This window comes from Lampetra planeri, chromosome 5, assembly GCF_965212315.1.
Source record: "Lampetra planeri chromosome 5, kcLamPlan1.2.h2, whole genome shotgun sequence".
NCBI classification, from domain to species: domain Eukaryota; kingdom Metazoa; phylum Chordata; class Hyperoartia; order Petromyzontiformes; family Petromyzontidae; genus Lampetra; species Lampetra planeri.
In genome coordinates this window covers 12,220,340-12,243,246 of record NC_136111.1, presented here as the reverse complement: position 1 = coordinate 12,243,246, position 22,907 = coordinate 12,220,340, and the positions used below count along the sequence as shown (strand labels likewise).

At 41.7% G+C, this 22,907-nt stretch overlaps 1 protein-coding gene across 2 annotated transcripts in view; it reads left to right on the top strand.

Annotated features, from left to right (window-relative positions):
- The first annotated feature begins 3,147 nt into the window (after positions 1-3,147).
- LOC144718870 (dual specificity mitogen-activated protein kinase kinase 6-like) overlaps positions 3,148-22,907 on the top strand; it is a 61,397-nt gene continuing 41,637 nt past the window's right edge. Inside the window, exon 1 of one of the 2 annotated variants that reach the window (XM_078594448.1) lies at positions 3,148-3,640. In XM_078594448.1, the coding sequence (XP_078450574.1) occupies positions 3,622-3,640 (19 nt within the window). In that variant the 5' untranslated portion in view covers positions 3,148-3,621. The remainder of the gene's footprint in view (positions 3,641-22,907) is intronic. The other variant, XM_078594446.1, reaches the window with a different exon arrangement.

Genomic DNA, 22,907 nt, shown 5'->3' with positions numbered 1-22,907 from the left:
GCAGATGCACACACATGGCATCCGTGAGCTTTGCACAATGGTTCGTAGATCTCATTGTGCAGACTGGATATAGCGTACTCGAAAATACCTGTGGAATTTCATAGTTTAATACCCACCCCCCGCGCCCAGAGACAATTTTTTCCACACATTCTCATCTAAACATTTTAAAAGTAATTGTAAAGGAATGTTTACATAAAATCCTTATAAGAATGGAGTTAAATATTTTGCTGTTTTTGAACGAGGTCAAAAGTGATAGGTTGTACATAACTCATTGTCAATACATTAGATAAAAAATTAAAATATCCTGATGTTTGAATGAGCAATGGGATAATGCTTAGATCTGTGGTGGCCCTGAGGCAGAGTTGTGCAAAATACATTCAAACGACAAGTTACGTGAAGAAAATTAGTTTCGATACAATATAATGTGGATACAAATTACCAATTACTTTGAGGTGTGTAATTTAGATACCAACTACTAATGTAGTAAAGTACATGCAATTTATACACTGCCCATCTCTGCCCTGAGATAGTGGTGGGGCCAGTTTATGAACAACTACTACACACGTTATTAACCATCGTAAGTTAGCTCTACACAGGTCTAACTAAAACTGAAAATTGCCTAAACATTTAAATATTTGACAACACAATACAGCATAACATAAAACAAAAGAAGTACGAAAAGAACTGACCAGTAACTGAATGCACCTAATAAAGGTAGGTATGTGAGATAAACAAAAAACAAGTTTCATTCGATGACTGCAAGGCAATGGATGAAACCGTTCACAAACTCAGCGTTGCGTATCGCCGTGGATAATCATGGAAGTATTGTTAATATGGAGTGCTCTTGCCAAATAGTTTTTGGAAATTCAGCAACGTTTGATGAAGAAGCCTGACTGTGCTGATGAGACCCAGGAGAACGAAAACCGGTCTCAGTTTACTGCTTGATAATATTTGACCGAGAAAGATAATGGGCTGATTATATGTGAAGAGGCAGAATGGAGTTCTGAAGATAGTTGTCATGCAGATGTGATGTGACGAATTATTGATACCGACCAGTCAGAGTTGCATCTCGCATGGCGAGACTGCATTTGTTTTCCAATCCTAGAGTCTCTGTGTCCTGTTACAGAAGAACGCACTTCACGTACAAGTTACAGCAGGTTTTGCGTGGGTGTTCGTAGCCACGCACACAATCTTTGCATTCCAATCGACAATGTTTTCTCGAATAAATGCCATTTTTTCGTGTAAACGGGGTTCGTGAAATCGATAGCACTGATTTAACCGTTATATGAATGCAACTTGACGGCATTGATCTGGAAGGCCAATATGCTCATGGCCTATTTTTATTCAGACAGTTTGGAGTTCCGCTATTTCCTTTTAAACTTTTACCTGCGTTTCATGAAATAATGTATTCCACTCATAACCATGACACAGCAATTTTCATGAGAACGCAGTTAATGGGACGAACACGTAATGTCACGTATTTTAAGTCACGTGTCGGCCTTAAGGTGTGCTCGCTAACAGCACTGGAGGAGGCTATAAGAGGGCTCCTCCGAGTAGTTTTTCTACCTCGTCAGTAATTAGGTACCAATACCTGTGGACCCATACGGGTTACCCGTATTCTTGTACAACGAAATTGAGTTTCCAGGTCGATACGGCGTACAGCCGTTTCAATACGGCCAAAATTATGTTTTTGTCTATTTGTGTTTCTCCTTTGTGATGGGACTTTGTGGGATGAACGTTGAGATTTATAACGGCACGGGGTGACCAATAAGGTCTGAATTGGTCTGTAATAAGGTAGGGGCACTGATAAGGGGTTGACAGGTATGGTCGGTTCACAAGTGTCCGCATTCACGCGAGCATTGATACGCGTGGCTTGTGTTCGCAGGTGTGTGTGCTCACACGCGCGTGCACTGTACCTATATTCAGACTTGCGTGCGTGTCCACACGTGCGTGCGTGTCCACACGTGCGTGCGTGTCCACACGTGCGTGCGTGTCCACACGTGCGTGCGTGTCCACACGTGCGTGCGTGTCCACACGTGCGTGCGTGCACCTGTATCCACGTGCGGCGCGCGTGTTCACACGTGTGTGTCCACACGTGTGTGCGTGCACCTGCATCCACGTGCGTGTCCACACACGTGTGTGCGTGCACCTGTATCCACGTGCGGCGCGCGTGTTCACACGTGTGTGCGTGTCCACACGTGTGTGCGTGCACCCGTATCCACGTGCGTGTCCACACGTGTGTGCGTGCACATGCATCCACGTGCGTGTCCACACACGTGTGTGCGTGCACCTGCATCCACGTGCGTGTCCACACACGTGTGTGGACACGCACGTGTGCGTGCACCTGAATGCACGTGCGTGTCCACACACGTGTGCGTGTCCACACACGTGTGTGCGTGCACCTGCATCCACGTGCGTGTCCACACACGTGTGTGCGTGCACCTGTATCCACGTGCGGCGCGCGTGTCCACACGCGGCGCTAGATCCGCGCGCTATTGGCCCCTCGCATCAGCCGCGCCGCTTCCTTCTTCCTCCGCTCTCCAGCAACACCGCGCAACATAGACAAAGATCCCCCGGGTAGCCTCGACGGGCTGTTGGGGCAAGTGCTGCATGCGGGCACACGCCGCGCCAGAAGTGCTCATTTGATGCCGAGTCGACCTAGGGGACGCCCAGGACACCGCCAGGTCCGCGGTGCAGCGCGCTGACCCCCACTCACTCCACTCGGTGCCCAACCCGCGCGTCGTCTCGGTTTACGTGGAGGCGCGCCCCGTCGCCTCGAGCCAGCCGGAGGCTGCTCACGCACGCGGGACGGAGAGGGGACACACACAAAGACAAAGATCCCCACCCCACCCCGTGTAGCCTTCACAGACTATTGGGGCAAGTGCTGTTAGCGAGCACCTGTGAGCGGGGGGTGTGGGTGGCCAGCACCACCACCACGCCCTAGTGGCGACGTTTACACACCGCGCCAGGTATTCATTCAAGGCTGAGTCGACCTAGGGGATGCCCAGGACCGGTTCTGATAATCGTCACCGGCGTTGGCCGTGAGCGTGTCTCGAACTCGTGTCGCCGGGGTTTCGTGGCGCGGCGTAGCGCTGACCGCTGCACCACCGCTCCTCCCCCCACAACGCACCACGCACGGCACGAAGCAGGGGACGTCGGGACCACTCCTCGGCCGTAGCCTCCACCCCACCCCACCTCCTCCTTCGCCTCGCACCAACCACCGGCGCGTGTAGGTCACAGAGCCTTGTTCCTCCCTCCCCGGCTTGTCTCGTCTTTTGTACGCCGAGACGCGCGCTGCAACAGGTTTCGTGTGGGCGAGGTGGGTTTGGGGGGTTCTTTTTTGTGCCGTCGAACGCTCCCGCTCGGCTACGCGCACGCGTCCCCCCACGTTCCACATCGAGGAATTTCTCGCCGGCAGTGCATTCCGACTCCGAGCAAGCGGCGGTGGCAAGAGTCGGGGGGGGGGGCGAGTGTTGTCGTGAGCCAACAGGCAGCCAGCCAGCCGCAACCGGCACACACACAACAGCAGCGACGAGAACACGAGGAGCGACGCGAAAGGGGTCCGTCGGGGTGGTGCGTTACGACGCGCGCTTCGCTTGAGCTGCCCGTGACCGTCTCGAGATGTCGCTGACAGGCAAAGGTAACGCACTCAACACGCTTACTGCCGGGCTATCGTCCACTTTCTTCTTCGACAACACTACGGCACAGACACACACACCTCTTCTCCGTTCGGCTACGAATGCAAACATTATGCGCAACGCACGAATGTACACTCACACAGGCGCGGCTCGCAACCCGTGCAGCTTTGTTGATTGATGTGCGGTGACGGCTCTAACGCGTTGCGCTTGACACGCGTTATCGGGCCCGCAAAGTTGGTCGCTACTCATGTGTGACACAGGCTGCAAGCTCCCCGTACTTAACTATTTTGTGACCAGCGCGTAATGACAAACCAGCGATGCCTTTAATTGATGGCTTTGTTGGCCATGCCGTTCTCATTCGCTGATCGACAACAGAGCGCGAGAAACCCGACAGCACTCGTCACTAAGACTGTGTGGCCTTATAAGGAAGCGTATATGATAGGCGATGTTTCGGACGATGGCTCTTTTGCATTGCTCTTACTCGCAAAGGCCGTAGCTTCATGTGCTATGAAGAGGGGTTCATTGCCCGAACCGTCGCCTATTATATGCATATTTGCTCATAAGACCTACGCGCTGTTATTTGTGCTTGTGCACCATCACCAGATAATGTGTTCATACACAAACAAAGACTCGCCGAATGATTCTCTACACCTGCCTACCCTTTGAACCGACTCCATAAGCCCCCTGCCATAATCCACTATAATGACTCCCCCACCCCACACACAGCCATTCAATCCCAATACAGAGGGGAGAACACACACACACCCCGGTACTCGTCGTTGTGTCTTCTGCGCTCTTGGTTACTGTTGCAGGCACTGCGGGTCGTGCACCGCACGCGATTTGCATTTGACTGGAGCGAGTTGGTAAACACGGAGAGAGCAGCGTGGAGAGGCAGACAATCCGCGGGGTGCATTGCGCGTGCAATTACAAAGATCCCCCGTTAAACCTTAACAGACTGTTGGGGCAAGTGCTGTTTGTGAGCACCTTATGAAGGCCGGCACGTGGCACACGAGGGGTGGGTGGCCAACACGACGCCCGGATGCCTTTGTCTCCCGAGTGGCGATATTTACACACCACACCAGGTACTTATTTTGTGGCTGAGTCGACCTAGGTGAGGACCGGTTTAGACAATCGTCACTGGTGCTGACCTGGAGTGGGAATACAACAAAAAAGTGTTCGCGTAAAAAAGTACGAAAATAACTGACCATTACCTGAATGTAGCTAATAAAGGTATGTGACATTGATGAAAACAAGTATATTCGACGAATGCAAGGCAATGTATATAAAACGTTCACAAAACTCCGCGTCGCGGTGGAAAATCATGGCTGTATTTGATATACGGAGTGCTCTTGCCACATAGCAAATGGAAATCCAGCAACATTTGATTAATAATCCTGACTCTGCTGATGGGACCCAGGAGGAGATCGAAACCAGTCTCGGTTTACTGCTTGATGATATTTGGCCGAGAAAGACAATGGGCTGATGGACTAAACACATCTCATCTATACGCGAAGAGGCAGAATGTTGTTCCGCTGATGGTTGCCATTCAGATCTGATGCGACGAATTGTTGACACCGTCCAGATTCCCATTGATGTCGCGTCCCGCATCGCTAGTCGAACTCAGGTGCGCCAGGTTTGTAGCTCCGTGCGGTAACCGCTGCACTGCCCCCCCCCACCCTATTGTGCGCGTACACACGCACACAAAGACATTCTGCATGGAGCGATCGCAGATCGCATTGTCTCATAATCCCTGTTTATATTGGCGTGCAAGTGTCCGTGCTGTAAGCGTGCATGTCCGTTGTGTTTGACCGGCCGAGGAGGAGAAGAAGAAGAACGCCCTAGAAACATATCTTGGAAAGGTAGGAAGGACATTGGTTCCAATCAGGCAAATTCGGATATCCTAAAATATATACTGGGGATCATATCAGAGAAATGTACGTAATGATAACCAACACAACTACAGTACACAACATAATACAGGATATGGTGCATAGCAACAATAAAATGTACTGCGGTGGTAACGAACAGAAGCGATGGCACTAAAACTGTGCAAACAAAGCATCATGCGGTTCATCTGCAGAACACCGAATTAAGATTGGGCAGCCGGTAATTGAATTCGAGAACAAATTTAAGGCTTGTTTAAAAAAAAAGAGCTATTACTCGTCAACTGTATTAGGAAACAAGCGGATAATTGAACGTGTGTTATTATAGCACAATATTTATTTGCACGCCTTTAGCGCAGTCATGTATTTGTGTTGATAGATTTGTGCGAATTTGGTGCAAGTTAAACTATTTTGAACGCGCTTCGAGATTACGTGCGGCACACATTTAGATATATAAATTATAATAATGATTCATTGTACAATGGATGCAAGGCTGTCCCTGCTAAACGCAGCAGCATCCCGGATGAGTGAATGAATGAGCATCCTCTTAAGAGCGTGGACGTTCATAAAAACGCAGATGTTTGTGACGTTGGTGAAAGTGTGGGAAGGCAATGATTAGCTTTGCTGCTCATATCAATTATGTTTATTATGCATATCAAGTCAAGAAACAGTGACTTGGAAGAGAACGCCTGCCATAGGCTGCAGCAGGACACGGACTTTACCGATTGTAATAAACTTCGCTCTAAATCTTTAACTATTTTTAGATGTCTACTTAACCAACACCATATCCGTGATTAGTACATAATCCTTTCTTTCCTACTATATGTAAATATTTTTTTCAAGATAATGTAGTGATTTTACAAATACAGTACGTGGCTGATAAACTGCCTCTGAAAAAGGGTCCTTTCCTAAAACGTCAGCCTTTTTGTATGTTGACATTATAAGGCTGTTAAGTGAAATCGGTGGTGAGTTTAAAAATAAGTTATTCTAACTTCACGTGAGCTCTGCCGTTGCACAAAGTCTGTCCTGAATGAACACCCAGCCACTCTAATATAGCAGCATGCCTTTTACATAACATGAACTACATTTACAGTAATCTTCCAAGGGATGTGTCAATCCCAACGTTGCCTAACAGTGAACACGAGGTGCATTAGCGGGTACTTAGCATGTGGCCTTTGAGGAAGGCAGAGCACACGAGGAAGTCGAATTGTGCCCACTGTTTCGCCAGTGCTACAACAAAGTGACTCGTGTCATGAACACGTGCCAGGAGTGAGGAGTCGCGTGACATCCCGACCTATATAACGCGTGCATTTACTTAAACACCACTTAAATCTAACATTTGTAAATAGCGTATCTCCAAAGTTGACATTTTCTTAATAACAACCCACCTACGCAATTATGAACACGTGTCAACCGAGTTCACCCAACATGAAAGCTTTAACAATAACAATAATTGCTGCACTAGTAAAACAAAAAGTGTTCGGTTCAGTTTTTGACCATTACAAAAAATAACTAGAAGGCAAAAAAGATCAGTACAGTACTTTGTAACTTTATTCCAGACGATTTTCAGAGTATCATGCTGGTGCGATCAGCTATCATTTTTTCAGAGTTTTCTGTACTTGAATGACAAAGCAAAGCGGTTGAAGGCAAGGAAGCTGTGTGTGTGTGGCTGTTGTTTAACTTAGGGGGCCACATGCTGGCTTCAGACTTGAGAGATCTGGCTGATGGTGACTCACTCGTGTGGCAGTTTCATTTTACTTGTTTGTACCTGAATTGCTCTGGCCTCACACAAGTGATGGCATATTGCAAGGCACTTCTGCTCATAGCGTGCAAACACAGTACTCACCAAATTGGCATTTCTTTTGTTAACGTCTATAAGTGACTCACTCTCACACACACACAAAACTGTGCGCAGCTAACTTAAATGTGAGTGCTGAATTGGTCATATTCAGGTAAGATTTCAGCAGTTATAAGCTTGGATTGCATACTCTGTGGTATTGAGGTCATAATGCTTTTTTGGCTTCAACATCCAAGTACTGAAATTAAGGTGATTTTTTAAAATAAGTTGGGGTGGGTGCTGAGCAACTTGCTGGCAAGCCCCACCCAAGCCGATAATCAAGCCTGTCAGCTGTTGTTGTGAAAATCAGTAATGAAAGCCATTCCTGCAAGAGAATAGTCATTTGGCCCCATGGTGCCGTTGGTAATGCCAGGAGGCTCTGACTCGCTTGGTGAGTCGGCGTTGCCAATGCAATCAATGGTATATACAAAGTGTCCCAGTACATATGCATCCATAGATTTGTAAATAAGGGGGTGGACGGGGGCTAATAGAATGAGAACATGAAAAGAGACTATATATTTGTTAAATTATTACTTAGTCAGAGTGGGGGATGCTTGTAGGGGCTTTGAATCAGGTTTGTTTTGAGTAACACTGGGCACCAAACAATTGGAGTTTAAATGCTCTCACCAAAACAACATTCTAATTCGTTCATAGTACAGAATTTCCATTATGTGTACATTGAGATGAATGTACACTGCCAGGTAGAACACCTTTTGGATGCACGCTTGCATTTACTATTGCATCATCAGACACTATCTCTCTGCTGCTGGATGTTGTCCCTATCCGCTACAGCCCTGCAAAATGTCACATTTCATCTCACACCTATATAAGCTGATTGGTCTTCTCGTGGTCATACACTTTGGCATTCTGCAATCGCAACCACAATAACTGAGTGTTGATAAGATGCAACCAATTAACACACACACACTGTTTCATTCTGGCGGAAATTATGTAAGTTCTGTATAGTATCGTATATGATGGCTAATCGAGATTAGGATATTAGTACTGTGATTTAAGTTTGTAATTGTCACTTAGCATCCATTAGCACACTGAAAAGTGTCCAAAATAAGCGTTATTCTCAAAACCTTTGGCTGCCATTTATGCACTGACAGATATCTGCACAAACTTGTGACCATTGCAATGTGATAAACTGCAAACTAATATTGAGGAAATTACATACCAGTTGTCTCGATATATGCCTCCTCTGTATTTGCAAACACTCTGAGGAATATCATTAAAACACTTGGTACTGTGTTCCTAAATGTCATTGTTGGCAGAGCAAAACCATGAAGATGGAATTGTTCATGTAATATTTTTTTTATTTTGTACGTGTACTGGACTAATAGTTTGTCTTTAAAAAATTCCAACCGCTTATTATGAGTACAACGGTGTCAGATTACAACGGGGCAAGCATAAGATAGAATGTGTGGATCGGTGGACCACACGGATGGACATGTGCAGTAAAGTATATGAATTTAGTAAATGTATACCAGCAGTCATAACTACTGGCCATCGTGTAGCCTACTCGGTAGCCATGGGACGCTTGTGTGGGAATGCTAATGAAACTGAAAGTGGAATGTGAATAATCAAAGCCAGTTACTTAAATGACAATGTGTTGCTAGATGCCAGTTCCAAACATTCCGTTGCTGATTCATGCAGAAGCCATGCATTCGTGATATATGGTTTTGCGAAAGCAGCCTTGTGGCGTCAAAAAGTTACGTGAATATTTAGCATTTGTGCAGTTTTCTTTGATTTGCATCCCAAAGTAAAGTGCTTTTAAAAAGAATGGCAACAATTTGCTCAGATTGTACAATAACTTGCACGAACCTACCGAGTTTGAAACACGTGAGCGCGAAACGTAAGAAAATGCGTTTTTCTTGTAAAAGGTAGAAAGGAAATAGTAAACTTTTTGGAAATGTAAGCAATGTTTTGAATACTTTTGCTCTAAATATTGAAAAAAATAAAACATCATTAGCACATTTTATTTGAATTCTTTCGTCCAAAATTGCATAAACAGTGTGTGTGTGTGCGCGGGTATGAATGCATAACAATGCATAACAGTACTGTACTGTGCAAGATGTGCTCGTTATTCATTAATAGCTGTGGTTACTGAATGCTTATTCCGGTGAAGGTTTTGGTGGTCGGGGACATTTACAAGTTTTTCTCAGTCCTGAAACATTTCAAAGAAACTTCCGTAGGATCCAGTGAGAATCGATCATCTACACCATCACTAGCATCCTCATTGTCACTGCTGGACGAATGCCTCAAGCCACCACTATCTCTCACGATCCCACTATGTTATACTCTACCTAGTATTATTTGCACACGAGCTAATTTCACGGCTCCATCTACCTGGCGGACGTCCCAATTGAATGCATTATATCCTAGGCTGCAACTCTGTTATTATTACCGGTATAATTGACTATCAACATTCATCCCTTCCAATGACGTGTCCTGCCCAGGCCTGCTTACCGTACTTTTCTTAATGGTTTAAATGATGTATTTACTTGTGCATGTTCTCGAATCCATGGGTTCCTCATTCTTTCTCAACATATTTTAAAGCAAGCTTCTCTCATGCATGCTTCTTTGTATTTTGTTGTTCTAATTTGGTTCATTATTGAGGTGTCACTGTTTCTACGCATAAACCACTCACCAGCAATTTAATCTATTGTGGGACTTATACCACACTTGCTACGGTTATAATTATAGTGAACTGTTCCATTTTCTTGTTAATGGCCACGATTTTGATACATGTCATGGCAGGTAGTACTTTTTGCATGTATTAATATTGTTATATGCTATATGAAATAAATAATATACTGTATATATCATGCCATATTGTTGCATGGAAATTTCTGCAATAATTTGTAGACTGTGTACATGGAAATTACATCTGATTGAAGAGGCAGCATAGGTCACAGGAGAAAATGAGATGCCGGAAGAGGGAACAGGGAGTCTTTCCATCTACCCCTACTCATAATCAGATTCATTAGTTACCATACCATACTTTCAGGACTCTTACAACACATCTGGTCAGTGTAGAAGAGTATGCCAAATACTACCCATAGGCCCTTCTGTCAGCAGTGGCGTGAGCAGGCAGACAAGCAATTGTAATAATGCAACCTTTACCTGTTACGTTTTTACCATGCTACCAGACCAAAACAATCATCGAATAGTTTTTTCTTTACCACTGAAGACACTAAACTATTTTTTTATTTTACCAGGTCAGGCCCACCGAGCTATAAAGCTATTTTTCAGAAGCAATCTGGCAACAAATAATAGTTCAATGAAGTGGCTTATCACGTAGACATTTATGGCAGGCAAATAATATAAACGCATAGTTCTTCACGCGGAGGGTAAACCCTGAGCACCCGGAGAACAATCCACGCGATTATGGGGAGAGAAACATGGAAACTTGGCGAGGTAGTTCAGATCTTTCCACCATGGCACTCTGTATGAGACATGTTATTATGCATCTGTTAAACTACATTGCAGCACAGTATAAAACAATCTTGACAATGTATCACGGCAGTTAATTGAGCATAAACTGACCAAACCACGTTAATTAAAAACAACTTCTGCCGAGAGTGGGTGGTTTAAGCTGGTGGTCCAGTCCAAATACTGTTCTGTGTAGATGTTCTGCATATCTTGCGAAACACTGAAACCATGTGTTTTTGTTTACGTTTCAAATAGGCTGTTATTTCCTGTTGGAAAACAATATGGTATTGAATAAAGACCCCAATAATAAGCAAGATAGACTTGTGGACTTAACGGAGAAGTAGGACGTAATGCAAAAAAATTCCGGGAATATTGCTGAAGTTGGTAATACCAGGAGAGTCCAGTGGCTGGTGACACCGTTCATACAATAAGTAATAAAAAAAAAACTTTAAAAAAAACACGCTTTTATGAAATGTACCGTACTAGTAATGCAAGAACTCCACGACTCCAGGAAGTGGCCCAAAGCTTGCCATAACGTAAGGGACCGTGGTCATTTACAGCCAACGTCAGTTGACCTTGGACAATTAGACCCAAGCCGAAACATAACATATAAAAAGAATGTTAAAAAATATATATGATTTTTATTTTTTATGATAGAATATAATATTGTCATCAGTATGACATAAGTATACCAAGTTTGCAGTCGATACCACATTGGGAAGTGGATTAAAATTGAGGATCAAGATTTGAGGATACGACAACGACAACAACAGAGTGAGTTAAAAGAAAGCGTGTAATAATGTTTTTATTTTTACCAGGTACACGTACATACTTTTTCATACACAATGGCATGATTATTTTTGGGAACTTTACAACTTGTGTCATCTTTGTAGGAAGTAGGATTGAGGCAATATGGCTGTGGTGGCTTTTATAGATGCATGGCATTAACTACAGACTGCAAATCGGGAGGTGCGTCACGTTATTATATCTAACCTCATATGTACGTGAGATTTTGTCTAAATTAAAGTGACTTGTACATCAACAAGTGTACATTCGTTTTTAATGGTTCTAGAATTAAATGGTGAATGCATTGAATTAGATTACCCTTCTTTGTTTAGAGTTACGCAAATGCCAAATGCATTTCACGTGTAAAGATGTGCTGACATTACTTTTATTTACCTTACAATAACTGGAGTGTATGCATGTGCCATACACAATGTAGAACAACGAAAATACTGAGACTGCATGCAACACACGAGGAGAGGCCATCATTCAGCAGTGGGTTGACAGAGCTGTAAATTAACAACACAGTAAGTTATATATCAATCAAACCCACGTGATCCATCATATGGGGTTGATTGCTGATGGACGCTTTTGCTTTAAAACATGTAAATTCCAATAATAAAAATGGAACAAAAACGGAAACATGCACAAGAAGTATAGAGAGATGCACGATCGCAATCACATTGAGACGGAAAGAGGGACTCATGGATAAGATAACTTACAACACACAAGTTGTTTACATCATTCAAGCAGGTCACTTGAAGGGATTGATGGCAAATGGTCAAGCATAATGCCAGCGTGGCAACCAAGGAAGAGAACACGTCCAAGAGGTCGTCGACCGAAGAGATGGGAGCACTGAAAACAGCTCGCGTGCAGGTGTTACGGATTGCGGAGGCCTTCATCCAGCAGTGGATTAATGAAGGCTGATGATGACTGAATGAACCATATTTTTGGAGGCCAACAATCCATTTTTATTGCTCTGTACTGGGGCAGCCAATGCACGTGCAGTGACTTTCAGGGCTCGAACAAAAGGGTTGTGTTTTGCCCAACACATTCGAGCATAGTGCAGACAGACGTAATTATTTTCCAAAAGTGACCTAAAATTGGCAACAGCTGCAAACAAATATGTGTTGTTTAATTATGCAACGTTTTTGTTGAATATAGCAGTATAGTAGTTAATTGAGAAAGTACTGTAATTGTTTTCATCTTAGTGGATTTTTTTGTAAATTGTCATATTCAAACTGCTCGAATACTGTTCTGTAATAGGCTTACAGTGAAATGTTAGAAAACACGCTTATACGAAATAATGCCGAACAAACCTGATATGTTTCAACTAGAATTAGCACGGTTGGCTACGTACGATAAGAAATAAGTTTAACATACAATTATAGACATACAATTATAGACATTAAGAAAAATACATGACAGTGTATTTAAATACACAACATGTACCTCGCTTCATTAACTCATTAATTAGGGGTGTTTTTTTCATATAAATGTAGTATCTATGCATTATCATGCATAATTAATCCACTGCTAAAACTTTACTGTTTTTTTATTTTAGGAGGTAAGGCCCACTAAGCTTTTTTCAGAAGCAGCCTGGCCACAAATTATAGCTCAATTAAGTGGTTTATCATGTGGACATTTATGACAGCCAAATACAATAAACGCATGGTTCTATACATTGAGAGAAAAACCTGAGCACCCGGATAAAAATCCATATGACCACGGGTGAACATGCAAACTCCAAATATATAGGAGTCATTTTCAGGATCGAACCTACGACATCCTGCATACCAGGCGAGGGAGTTAACATCTCGCTACCACTAAACCCTTCTCACCACCACTACTGGACAAACACATCCCAAATCTGTCACATCTTCTACGATGCCACGCTGTGAGAATCTTCCTAGCACCTACATCTCCTCAGAAGACGTCCTCTTATGGTGTTCCATCCCTTGAACGCCATTCCATTATTATTATTATCGATCACTGGCCATCATTCGTTCCACTGACATATCCTACCCAAGGCAACTTACTTTTACTCACAGTTACAGTGATGTCTTGATACCTGCATTTATTCTAAAATCCAGTGGTTCTCAACGCAGACCCCTGGCAATGTCCCAGGGGGTACGTGAGGTGATTTATAAATGTGTGAAGTTATATTATTTGGGTCTTTTGGTAAAGTCACGTAGATAGGTTCAATTATTTTGGTGAATTATAATGTATGCATCTGCTAATATAAAATACCAACGATGAAATTTGAATCCATATGGCAACCTAGAACGATTTAATAGACCTTTCTAAATTAATTGATTGTAAACAATCTGGTTTCCAAGAGTAACCAGCGAGCACGAACACATTACGTTATGCATGTAGAGCGTTTGTTGAATTTGTTTTTAATCGCTCGCAGTCACCAGCTCGTTAGGATGCCTCAAAAAATGGACAATTTTTAAAAATATCAATATTCATTATTCATACCACGTTGGGCCAGGCAAGGGGTTACTCGGTTGAAACAAAATTCAACCAAGTGGTACAGTAGCCAAAAAAGGTTGAGAACCACTGCTCTCTGATCTATGCGTTCCCCATTTTCTGTCTCTCGATGTAGTTCCAAGGATGTGAATCTGTCCATTGTACAACAAAGACACCGTGCAAGAGAGTGGTCCGCACAATGAATTACATTTAAAATAATTTCTCGAACGCAACTACCGGAAATGATGTGCTGTCGGGCAACAAAGTTCTCAATGTTATCACGGCAACGAGAAATGCTGCATCCTCATTATACCTTCATAGGCGGCATAAGTACTGGACATTATTAATTGAACCCAGCAAAAAATGCATCCATTGAAAATGTATTGAGCCTTGCCAGTTTGCAAAGGGAAGTTAATGAATAAGTGACTGTAGTGTCTTTACGTTATGTGAGTGTAAAACAAATTTACATCCCTTGCTGTTTCATGAGTTCTCAACACTTTACCAACAGTCTGGTGATGTTATAAAACAGATGAGTCATATGTAACATCTTCATATAATTGACACTCATCTGTATTATCTTTGCCTTGAAGCTGTCGATTATGTTTTATCATGACTGCCAGTGCTTATTAAGTTTTGTAGGGAGAAAGAGCCTGCATTAATATGTGACATACAGTATTATAACAGCAAGTCTTATCATGAGGCAGTAACGTTTCAACCCCCATTTGTTACAATGTAGTGTTATCAGAGGTACAATATTGTAAAGATTTGCTTTCTAATAGGTAACAGTAACAGACTGGTGAATGTATATCTCATGGCATGAATACAAATGTTATCATCTTGTTTGCGATATCATTCACAAGAGGATCAAAGAAGTTGCAGATAAAGCAAGTATGGCAAAATGAAATTTTTACCAAAAATAACTATATCCAATGAAATAATTAACATTACAATATCATCATATACGCAGTATAGTTTATAACCACTACAAGCAAAAAGGAAAAACATTTTTTTAAAATCCTAAAGGCACAGCATATGTGTAACATTTACATTCAGCCATAATAATGCACTATTACAGAACCTTTATCCGTGGTGATACGGGAACGCATGTCACGGATCCTGTTTTCTGCAACATTTATCTTCATATCTTTGGGGTAAAAAAAATCACGGATAATAGGTTTCGCGGATACTTTGTATATCGAGGTACTGCATTACTGTACATTTATCTTAACGGAATTCAGTGCTTGCATGATTTATTTTAATCAACATTGGCCATATCCCGCACTTTCATTTACCTCCTGTAATTTATTTCTACATTTGTTCAGGAATTCAATGGCGATTTTTTTTCTTACATGACTTTATGTGCCGTATATTTAAAAAAAATCTTAATATAATTACGGTATAAATAGATTTTAACACACTCAACTGTGCTCAATAAATCAATGCATTACTAGAGTAAATATTTTAAAGTGATTTTTTTCTAAATGGAAAGTACGCCATTTATAATTTACTTATTTCGTTGCTAAACTGGAATTTTTGTTAAATTATTTTGATCTTTATATTTAAGTTCTACATATGCAAAAACAGTACAAAAAATGTGCGCATATATATTTTGTAATTGAGAGGTAGTTCAGTGTTTAGCACAGTGCTAATTATTGTACAGCGCTCACTACCTGAGTTGATTTCATGAGAAAGAGCCTACATTAATATGAAGGCACATATATCATAACAACACAGCAGGTTTTGTCATGATTCAGTAAAATAAAAATCCCCTTTGTTATAATGTAGTGACATCAGAGGTACAATATTAACATTTGATTTGTATTTGTTATATTAACCGGTTGTGGGTTTCCTCTTCACCAACCTAGTAATGTCCTTTATTGAACCAGCAGGTGAAATATGGGTCCATCGAGACACATGATACGATTGTTTCTTTTGCAAAGGCGACCTGGGTTAACATGGCACTGGACAGTGTGGTGAAGTATGCTCAATCCCCACGACTCACGGCATGGCAAGGCTTACATCGAGTAGGGGATTTCCAAAGGGCTGTAGATTATTGTTGTTGTATTTCTTCTTATAAAGCATTTAAATGCATACATAACTCAAACCACTTTACAATCATTGGGAACGTATGATTCAAAAGGGCTTGTGAAGAGAGGTGTCTGTGCACAACTGACCAGCATAAAGCCTGGGGGCATCATTCATGTAAGATTGTAAGTAAGATATCTTTCTCGGCTATTTGAACCCTCAGAATGTAGCCTGGGGGCAGAGCGCCTTTGTGCAAAGGCAAGTCAGCACCTGGGCACAAATAACGTGTGTTCCATGCAAATCTAAGATTCCTGACTGATACCTGCACTATGCGCAGCCATGTGTGATTGGCATAAATGTTATTTTGTGATGAAAGCACACTGTTGTACCGTTTGGCATGTAAAAATAAAAAAATACGTTTTATTTATCTTATTTTGTTCCCTTGGAGAAAGCTATTACATGAGCACATATGAACATGTGAACAGCTTTAACAAGTCACCGTATAGGTGAATAGGTTGGCCTCATCCAGGTGAATGAATATCCTGATAAACCGCACATACGCTGTTGCCTGATTACGAATAAAGAGGAAACACACTACTTTCTGATACAGAATACAATATACTCTTTCCTGGTATAACCCACACTCCTTCCTGATAGAAAAAGTTCAAAACTCATCCTAGACAAGATTTAGTCAACATCAGGGTGCACACTACAGACCAATACGAGCAGAATAATATATTTAAAAAATACAAACAGATTACTGTACTGTAATAGTGCCTAGATTTATCAGCCAATCGTCATTTAAGTTGTTGTGACACCAGCCCGTAAAGGCACACAGGTTGATGGTGCATTGTCTTTGGGTTGTGCGCCTTTTGGCGTCATCTGGTCCAACCCATGTGAGACTAGGCTCTAAGGAAAGCTGTCTCGGGTGTGGACCAATCAACTTCAAGGACAGTGCTTACATTATCAGAGTTGTGTTTTTTGTTTGCATTATGACTGCAGGTATTGTGGTCTATGCAAACATGACTCCTTGTAAAAAGGTGTCAGTTTTGTTTGCCAGATAGAAGGGTAAAAAAACAATTATCAGGTTGAATGAAGTTATCTTTTGCAATTCACATCCATTATTTTTGCAACTTGACGCCGTTGCTGACTCCAGCTTGGGCTGGACACCTGTGAGAAAGAAGCTCCATAGCTTATCGGGTTCTCCCAGTTTAAGTTGAATGTCCGTGTCTATTTTGCAAGACTCGAACTATAAATAGTTTCCTGTATTGGTAACCGTGTGTCATTCAATTTAAACACAATATCTCGTTTGGAGACATGTACTGGGGTGTAAAAATGTAGTGATGTGACCTGTTTTGTTACGTGCAAGCCTCGTGGGATTCAGTTTGGAAGCTTAAGCATGGCATCGTGTGTTGGCGAACGTCCGGATGGGATAGGCTGAGAGAGCTGCGGGCGTTGTTAGCAGGCTCACTCGTGTTCGAATTGCTGCATTGTTGATCTGCTATGGCCCAGTAGGATCAAACTCAGGTTATTAACTCTAAGTGAAAGAAGAGTAGGCACGGGCAGGACACATCACCAGAAGGGATGATGTCTGGTGGTCAAGACTAGCGAAGGAGTGCCAGGCAAAGGAGAGTACATTTCCAATAGGATTTCCACCAAGGAGATGGAGTGATGAGAATGGTTCATGTTGCATTGTGTGACCGTGAGGGATAGCAACTGCTTGGACAGGCCTTCATTCAGCGGTGGATAGATCATGACTGATGAGTGACTATATAAATGTTGCTCGTATAATGTTTAAGACAGTGGATGTCAAAGTTTTAAGAACAAGTTATCGAATATCATTGTTTTTCAGGCAAAATATCTTTCTGCTCAAACGAGCCCTTTGGTGACTCATTTAATTTGGTAGCCCTAAGCTTGTGATGGAAATTCCACATTTCCATGATGGTCACCAGACTTTCCAAAGGATAGCCATTAATGTTGCTCAAGCTTCGTCTTTATATCATGAACAAATCACAAATGTATTACAAATGTGCTTGTAGAGGTGAACATTAAACAAGGGATTAATTGGCACTAGTGTTATACTTTTGCATGCTTTGAATACAGTACTGTAATTGTAAACTGTTGTGCCTGGCGCTTTATACAGTAGCAAACTGCATGTTTATTATTTCTATTCGATTTAAACGTAAAAAGTGGCTTTATTTTATGTTTTCCAATCCACAGATGTTTAGTCACATTAAGCAATAGTGGAAATACTTGTTAAATCTACTTTATAAATGTTTATTAAATATATACAACCATATCTCTTTAAACTAGTACTTTTGGCGAATTAATTAGCAGGTGGAAGTTTTTATTTTACAGGCCATGGCTTCCTGAGTGTCCGAGCAGAGATAAAAATTATTGTAGAGCTGCAACATCATTGTAAAGATAAATCGTGTCTGTGGTATGAATTAGAAAAGCTTGGCAAGTTGAAACACAAAGCTATAAACACTACACGGCCGATTGTTATTTAAAGGGAGCAGTTTGGCAGCATTTATTTTAATGACAATTGAAACAATTGTTTTGAAGAATAACCTGTACGGATAGGTAAGGAGAGGCATATTGCAGCATAATGCATATGACGAGATTCAGAGAAAGTAATCAGAATAATTATCAACAGCTATGATATATCCACTCTCAGGTGAAAACCTCCAAAAGTTGTCGGCAACCCTCACGGTATTGTGAAAAAACAATCCATTTGTCGCTGGCGCATTCGCTGATCTCATCATTTATTCTCCACCGTGGACATCTACTTGGCCGTGTTCCCTGCTTTAGCTGCTATGCTGCCACCAGTTTCAACCATGGACCGCCATAATCCTATTTAGCAATGTGTATTGCTCAAGCCTTGTCAATTTTCTCGAGTCAAAATCACGTATTTCATTTGTGTTTGTTTTCTGATAGCTATTTGCGTTTTTCTTTCTGTCTCTCCATGTTGTTCCAAGCATGCACCTCACAGAAACAAATGTTTTAATGAGTGAAAGCATTGTACAAGTATATATTAGCACCCATGATAGACACGGTGTGTGTGTGTGTATGCCTACATCCAACAGTGGACTGACAAAAGATTGCAAAATATGATATTTAATAAAGCTCCAACAATTATTTTCTCACTGACTTTTTATACGAGTATTATGTTCATCTATATTTCATATGAAACAACCAACATGATGGCAACTCAAATTCTGCTTAGGAAAGCCACTAAGAGAACTCTAGGGCATAATTATATTGTTTGGCAGTAGACATTTAAAAAATTGAATTGTCAGTTTCCAGCTAAAGTGTAATGATAAGATAGCCCTGTTGTTATCTTGTCAAACAGGTTTGGAAACCACACTGGGAAATAAGAACCATGTATTGGATGATATTAATATCCATTAACACAATGTGAACAAAAACAAGTGCATAAAGAAACATGGATAAATGCTTTCTTTGAATTACATTGAGAGACAAAAAGAAGAACATGTGGATGAGAGAATATATACAGATTGTCGATGTAAGTAAAGCTGTGAAGAAAAAGAAATGGTCTTGGGAAGGACACGTCGCTAGAAGGGACGAAAGAAGATCGTCAGGAATAATGACGGAGTGGTGTCCAGGGGACAGAACGCATCTGCGAGGATGTGCACCGACGAGATGGGAGTAATCAAAGCAGATCGTGTGAAAGTGCTAGATGGATTATAATATTGCAAGCTCGTGAAAGATGGTGGTAGATTGGGGATGCATTTATCCAGAAGTGAATTGATCATAGCTGGTGAAGATGGATGGACAATATGAGAGTAACCGCCTTGTAGTGCCTTTATGGTGGTTAATGCCGCATGGAACATATTGCTGCCCTGTAGTGAGGACTCTTCTCTGGTCACATTTTTTCTATTTTCTCAGGTATGGCCCACTGAGCTATATAGCTCTTTTTCAGAAGCGACCTAGCCAAAAATGAAAGCTCAAAGAAGTGGCTTATAATGTAAAAATTGTATGCAGCCAAATACTCGAAACGCATGTTTCTAAATGTGGAGGGAAAAGTCAAAGGACTTGGAGATAAATCCAACCGATCATGGGGACAACATGCAATTTACAAATATACAGGAGTCAGGATTGGGATTGAACACCACGACGTCCTCCATACCAGATGAGGTAGTTAACATCTCGCCACTGTGGCGCCCTAATCCACCACCCCCCATGTGGTGAACCATTTTACATTTTAACTCTGCACCACTTAGGTAGAAAGTTCATTTCCTGTAATAATGGGAGGTTTCAATCATCAAACTCTGTGTAACTCTGGGTATGAATATATGGGGGGAGGGAAAAATCACATGCCCTTGAAGATCTTATCAGTAAGTACCGCAGTTCATACCATGAACGCACAGGGGTTGTGTTATTGTACTCCTTGTCTTCGGAAATAAAATGGAATTTGTGCATTCCACATGACCCACACTCCACCTGCAGTCATATCCGGACTTGCGTAGAGCCAGTCACGTGTTGGGGTTAGTTTGGCGCAGGGTACAATTAACTGTGAACAATTTAAAAACCCATTTACAATATTTAACACATTAATGTTCTGGCGAATTGCCCGATGATGCTGGATGCAATTACCAGCGAAACGTCGTACTCAAATTGTAAATGTTGTGGTTTCACGCTTCAACACACCGGTGGGCTAAAGCAGTGAACTATTTGTCTTTTGTCAACGTGACACTTTTTTTACTGATTGGCCGTGTCGGGTGGTGGAGGGTTACGACACATTTATAAATAACGCGATCTAAACCCAAAAATCGTTGATTATGAACATTAATGTGAATGGTCATAAACTCCTGGTCATAGGGCTATCCTTAATGTGTTAACGGCAAACTTAAATGCCCATTGCTTTTCTGATCGATCGTGCTGCCAAGGTTAGACATACACGTATTAACAAGATGATTCAAAAGCACATCATTGATAGAGTTTTTTTTGGGTTAGATCGCGTACATACATGTCGTTAAAGCGCGCCGCCACCCGACACAGCCAAAACTATTAAGGGTTAATCTTCTTGGTTCTTTCGGTAAAGTCACGTAAACAGAACATGCCAAATTGTGTTGGAGAGCCAAGCCACAACATTTACAATCTGAGTACGACGTTTCGCCAGTAATTACAACTTGCTTCATCAGGCGACAGCAGTTATTTCCTATTAATTTTAGAATGTTGTATTGGCAAACCATATATATTCATACCGAATTGTGAAATACACCGTTTACAAATATAACACTTGTATATAGTACCTACAAAACATCACAAAACAATGTCATGTTTGTTTTATCTGTGATATACAATCAATAGAATCGACAAAACCCACATCGTGTACTTTGTAGTTTTCCTGCAAAGTGCATATATTGCGACCAGTTTATTATGCAGTACAGTACAATACTGGATTACAGTATTCAACTTTTTAACAAAGCCATATTTACAGCAATGCTTTAACGTTTTTATTTTGTTTTATTTCTTCAGCACCACATCATTTGTCATTGCTGGAAAGGCATAGCAAATTCTTACAAAACACAGGCCCAATCTGCTTGCAAATAATACCAGTCACTCGTGTGCCCTGGACACGACTCTGGCACTCTGTGTGCGCAGAACACATTGGCACTGCTGATTAAGAGCTCGAATGCTTAAAACTTAAACTCAGGTTCTAAAATTACAACTGTATCGGTTGGTCGGTAGATCACATTAGACATGTGCAAAGGATATTTGAGGAGAGGCAGGCCACGAATGACTGTGCGTTGAAGCCTCCGAAGCTTGCCACAAGCTGACTTAGATGCCAATGCCATTAGCTCACAATCTGGCATGACTATAAGTAGTAAAAATACGCAGGGGCCTCAAGTTAATAATAAAAACATGTTTTACACATGTGAGCAATTAAGCAAATAAAACGTGAACTAGAGTACTTTAGATATAAAAAAAAAAATACTTTAAAATATTAATCGAGCGGTTGCCAATATGCCAAGCACTGCTCTGACCAACAATTAACTGGAGTTAACTCTGGAATATACTATTCAGTAGACAGTGCTAACGCCATCTATTGGTAGAAGTTTTTTAAATGTATCAATTCATAGTCGGGGATTTGTATTTGCCATCAGTGTTTGTTCTCATTTGTCCTGAGATCCACAAAATATATTTTGGAATCCACGTATTGGCCAACCACTGTTAATTTGAGTACTCCGACTGAACACAGTTTCAAGGTATTTGCCAACTCACCAACTGTTAGCGACTGCAGATTTGTTACAGATACTGTATTACCTACCTATTAACTTCTTTTATTTTACCAGGTAAGGCCCACATTTAGAGTTTATAATGTGTGCCTGCTATACATTACCACGTGATAAGCCATTTCGTTGAGCTATCAGCTATGGCCAGGCCGCTTCTGAAAAAAACAGCGATATAGCTCAGTGGGCTTCAACTATTAAAATATAAAAAAATATAGTTAAATGTGTATGTGTGTGCACGCTTAAAGGTTTGGTTGGTTTCGCTTGCTTTAGTATCTCAAAATCACGCCCCCAAGCCTTGGAACTGAGTCAATCTGATAAAAAGATACCCAACTGCTTCTCAATAACTGTTATAGTTTTCAGTTAAACACTACGTGCAGTATTTGCAATGAAAATTGGCACTCTGCACGTAACTGCTGGTGCGAGGGGTGTTAGCGTGACATTAACGCAACGTTTAGTCGTGCACTGTAACGTTACCAATCGGGGGTCATTGTGGCAGCTTCAATAAATGCACTGCAGACTAAAACAAAAAACCATTCAGCACATTGCATTGTCTCATTGCTGCAAACATTAC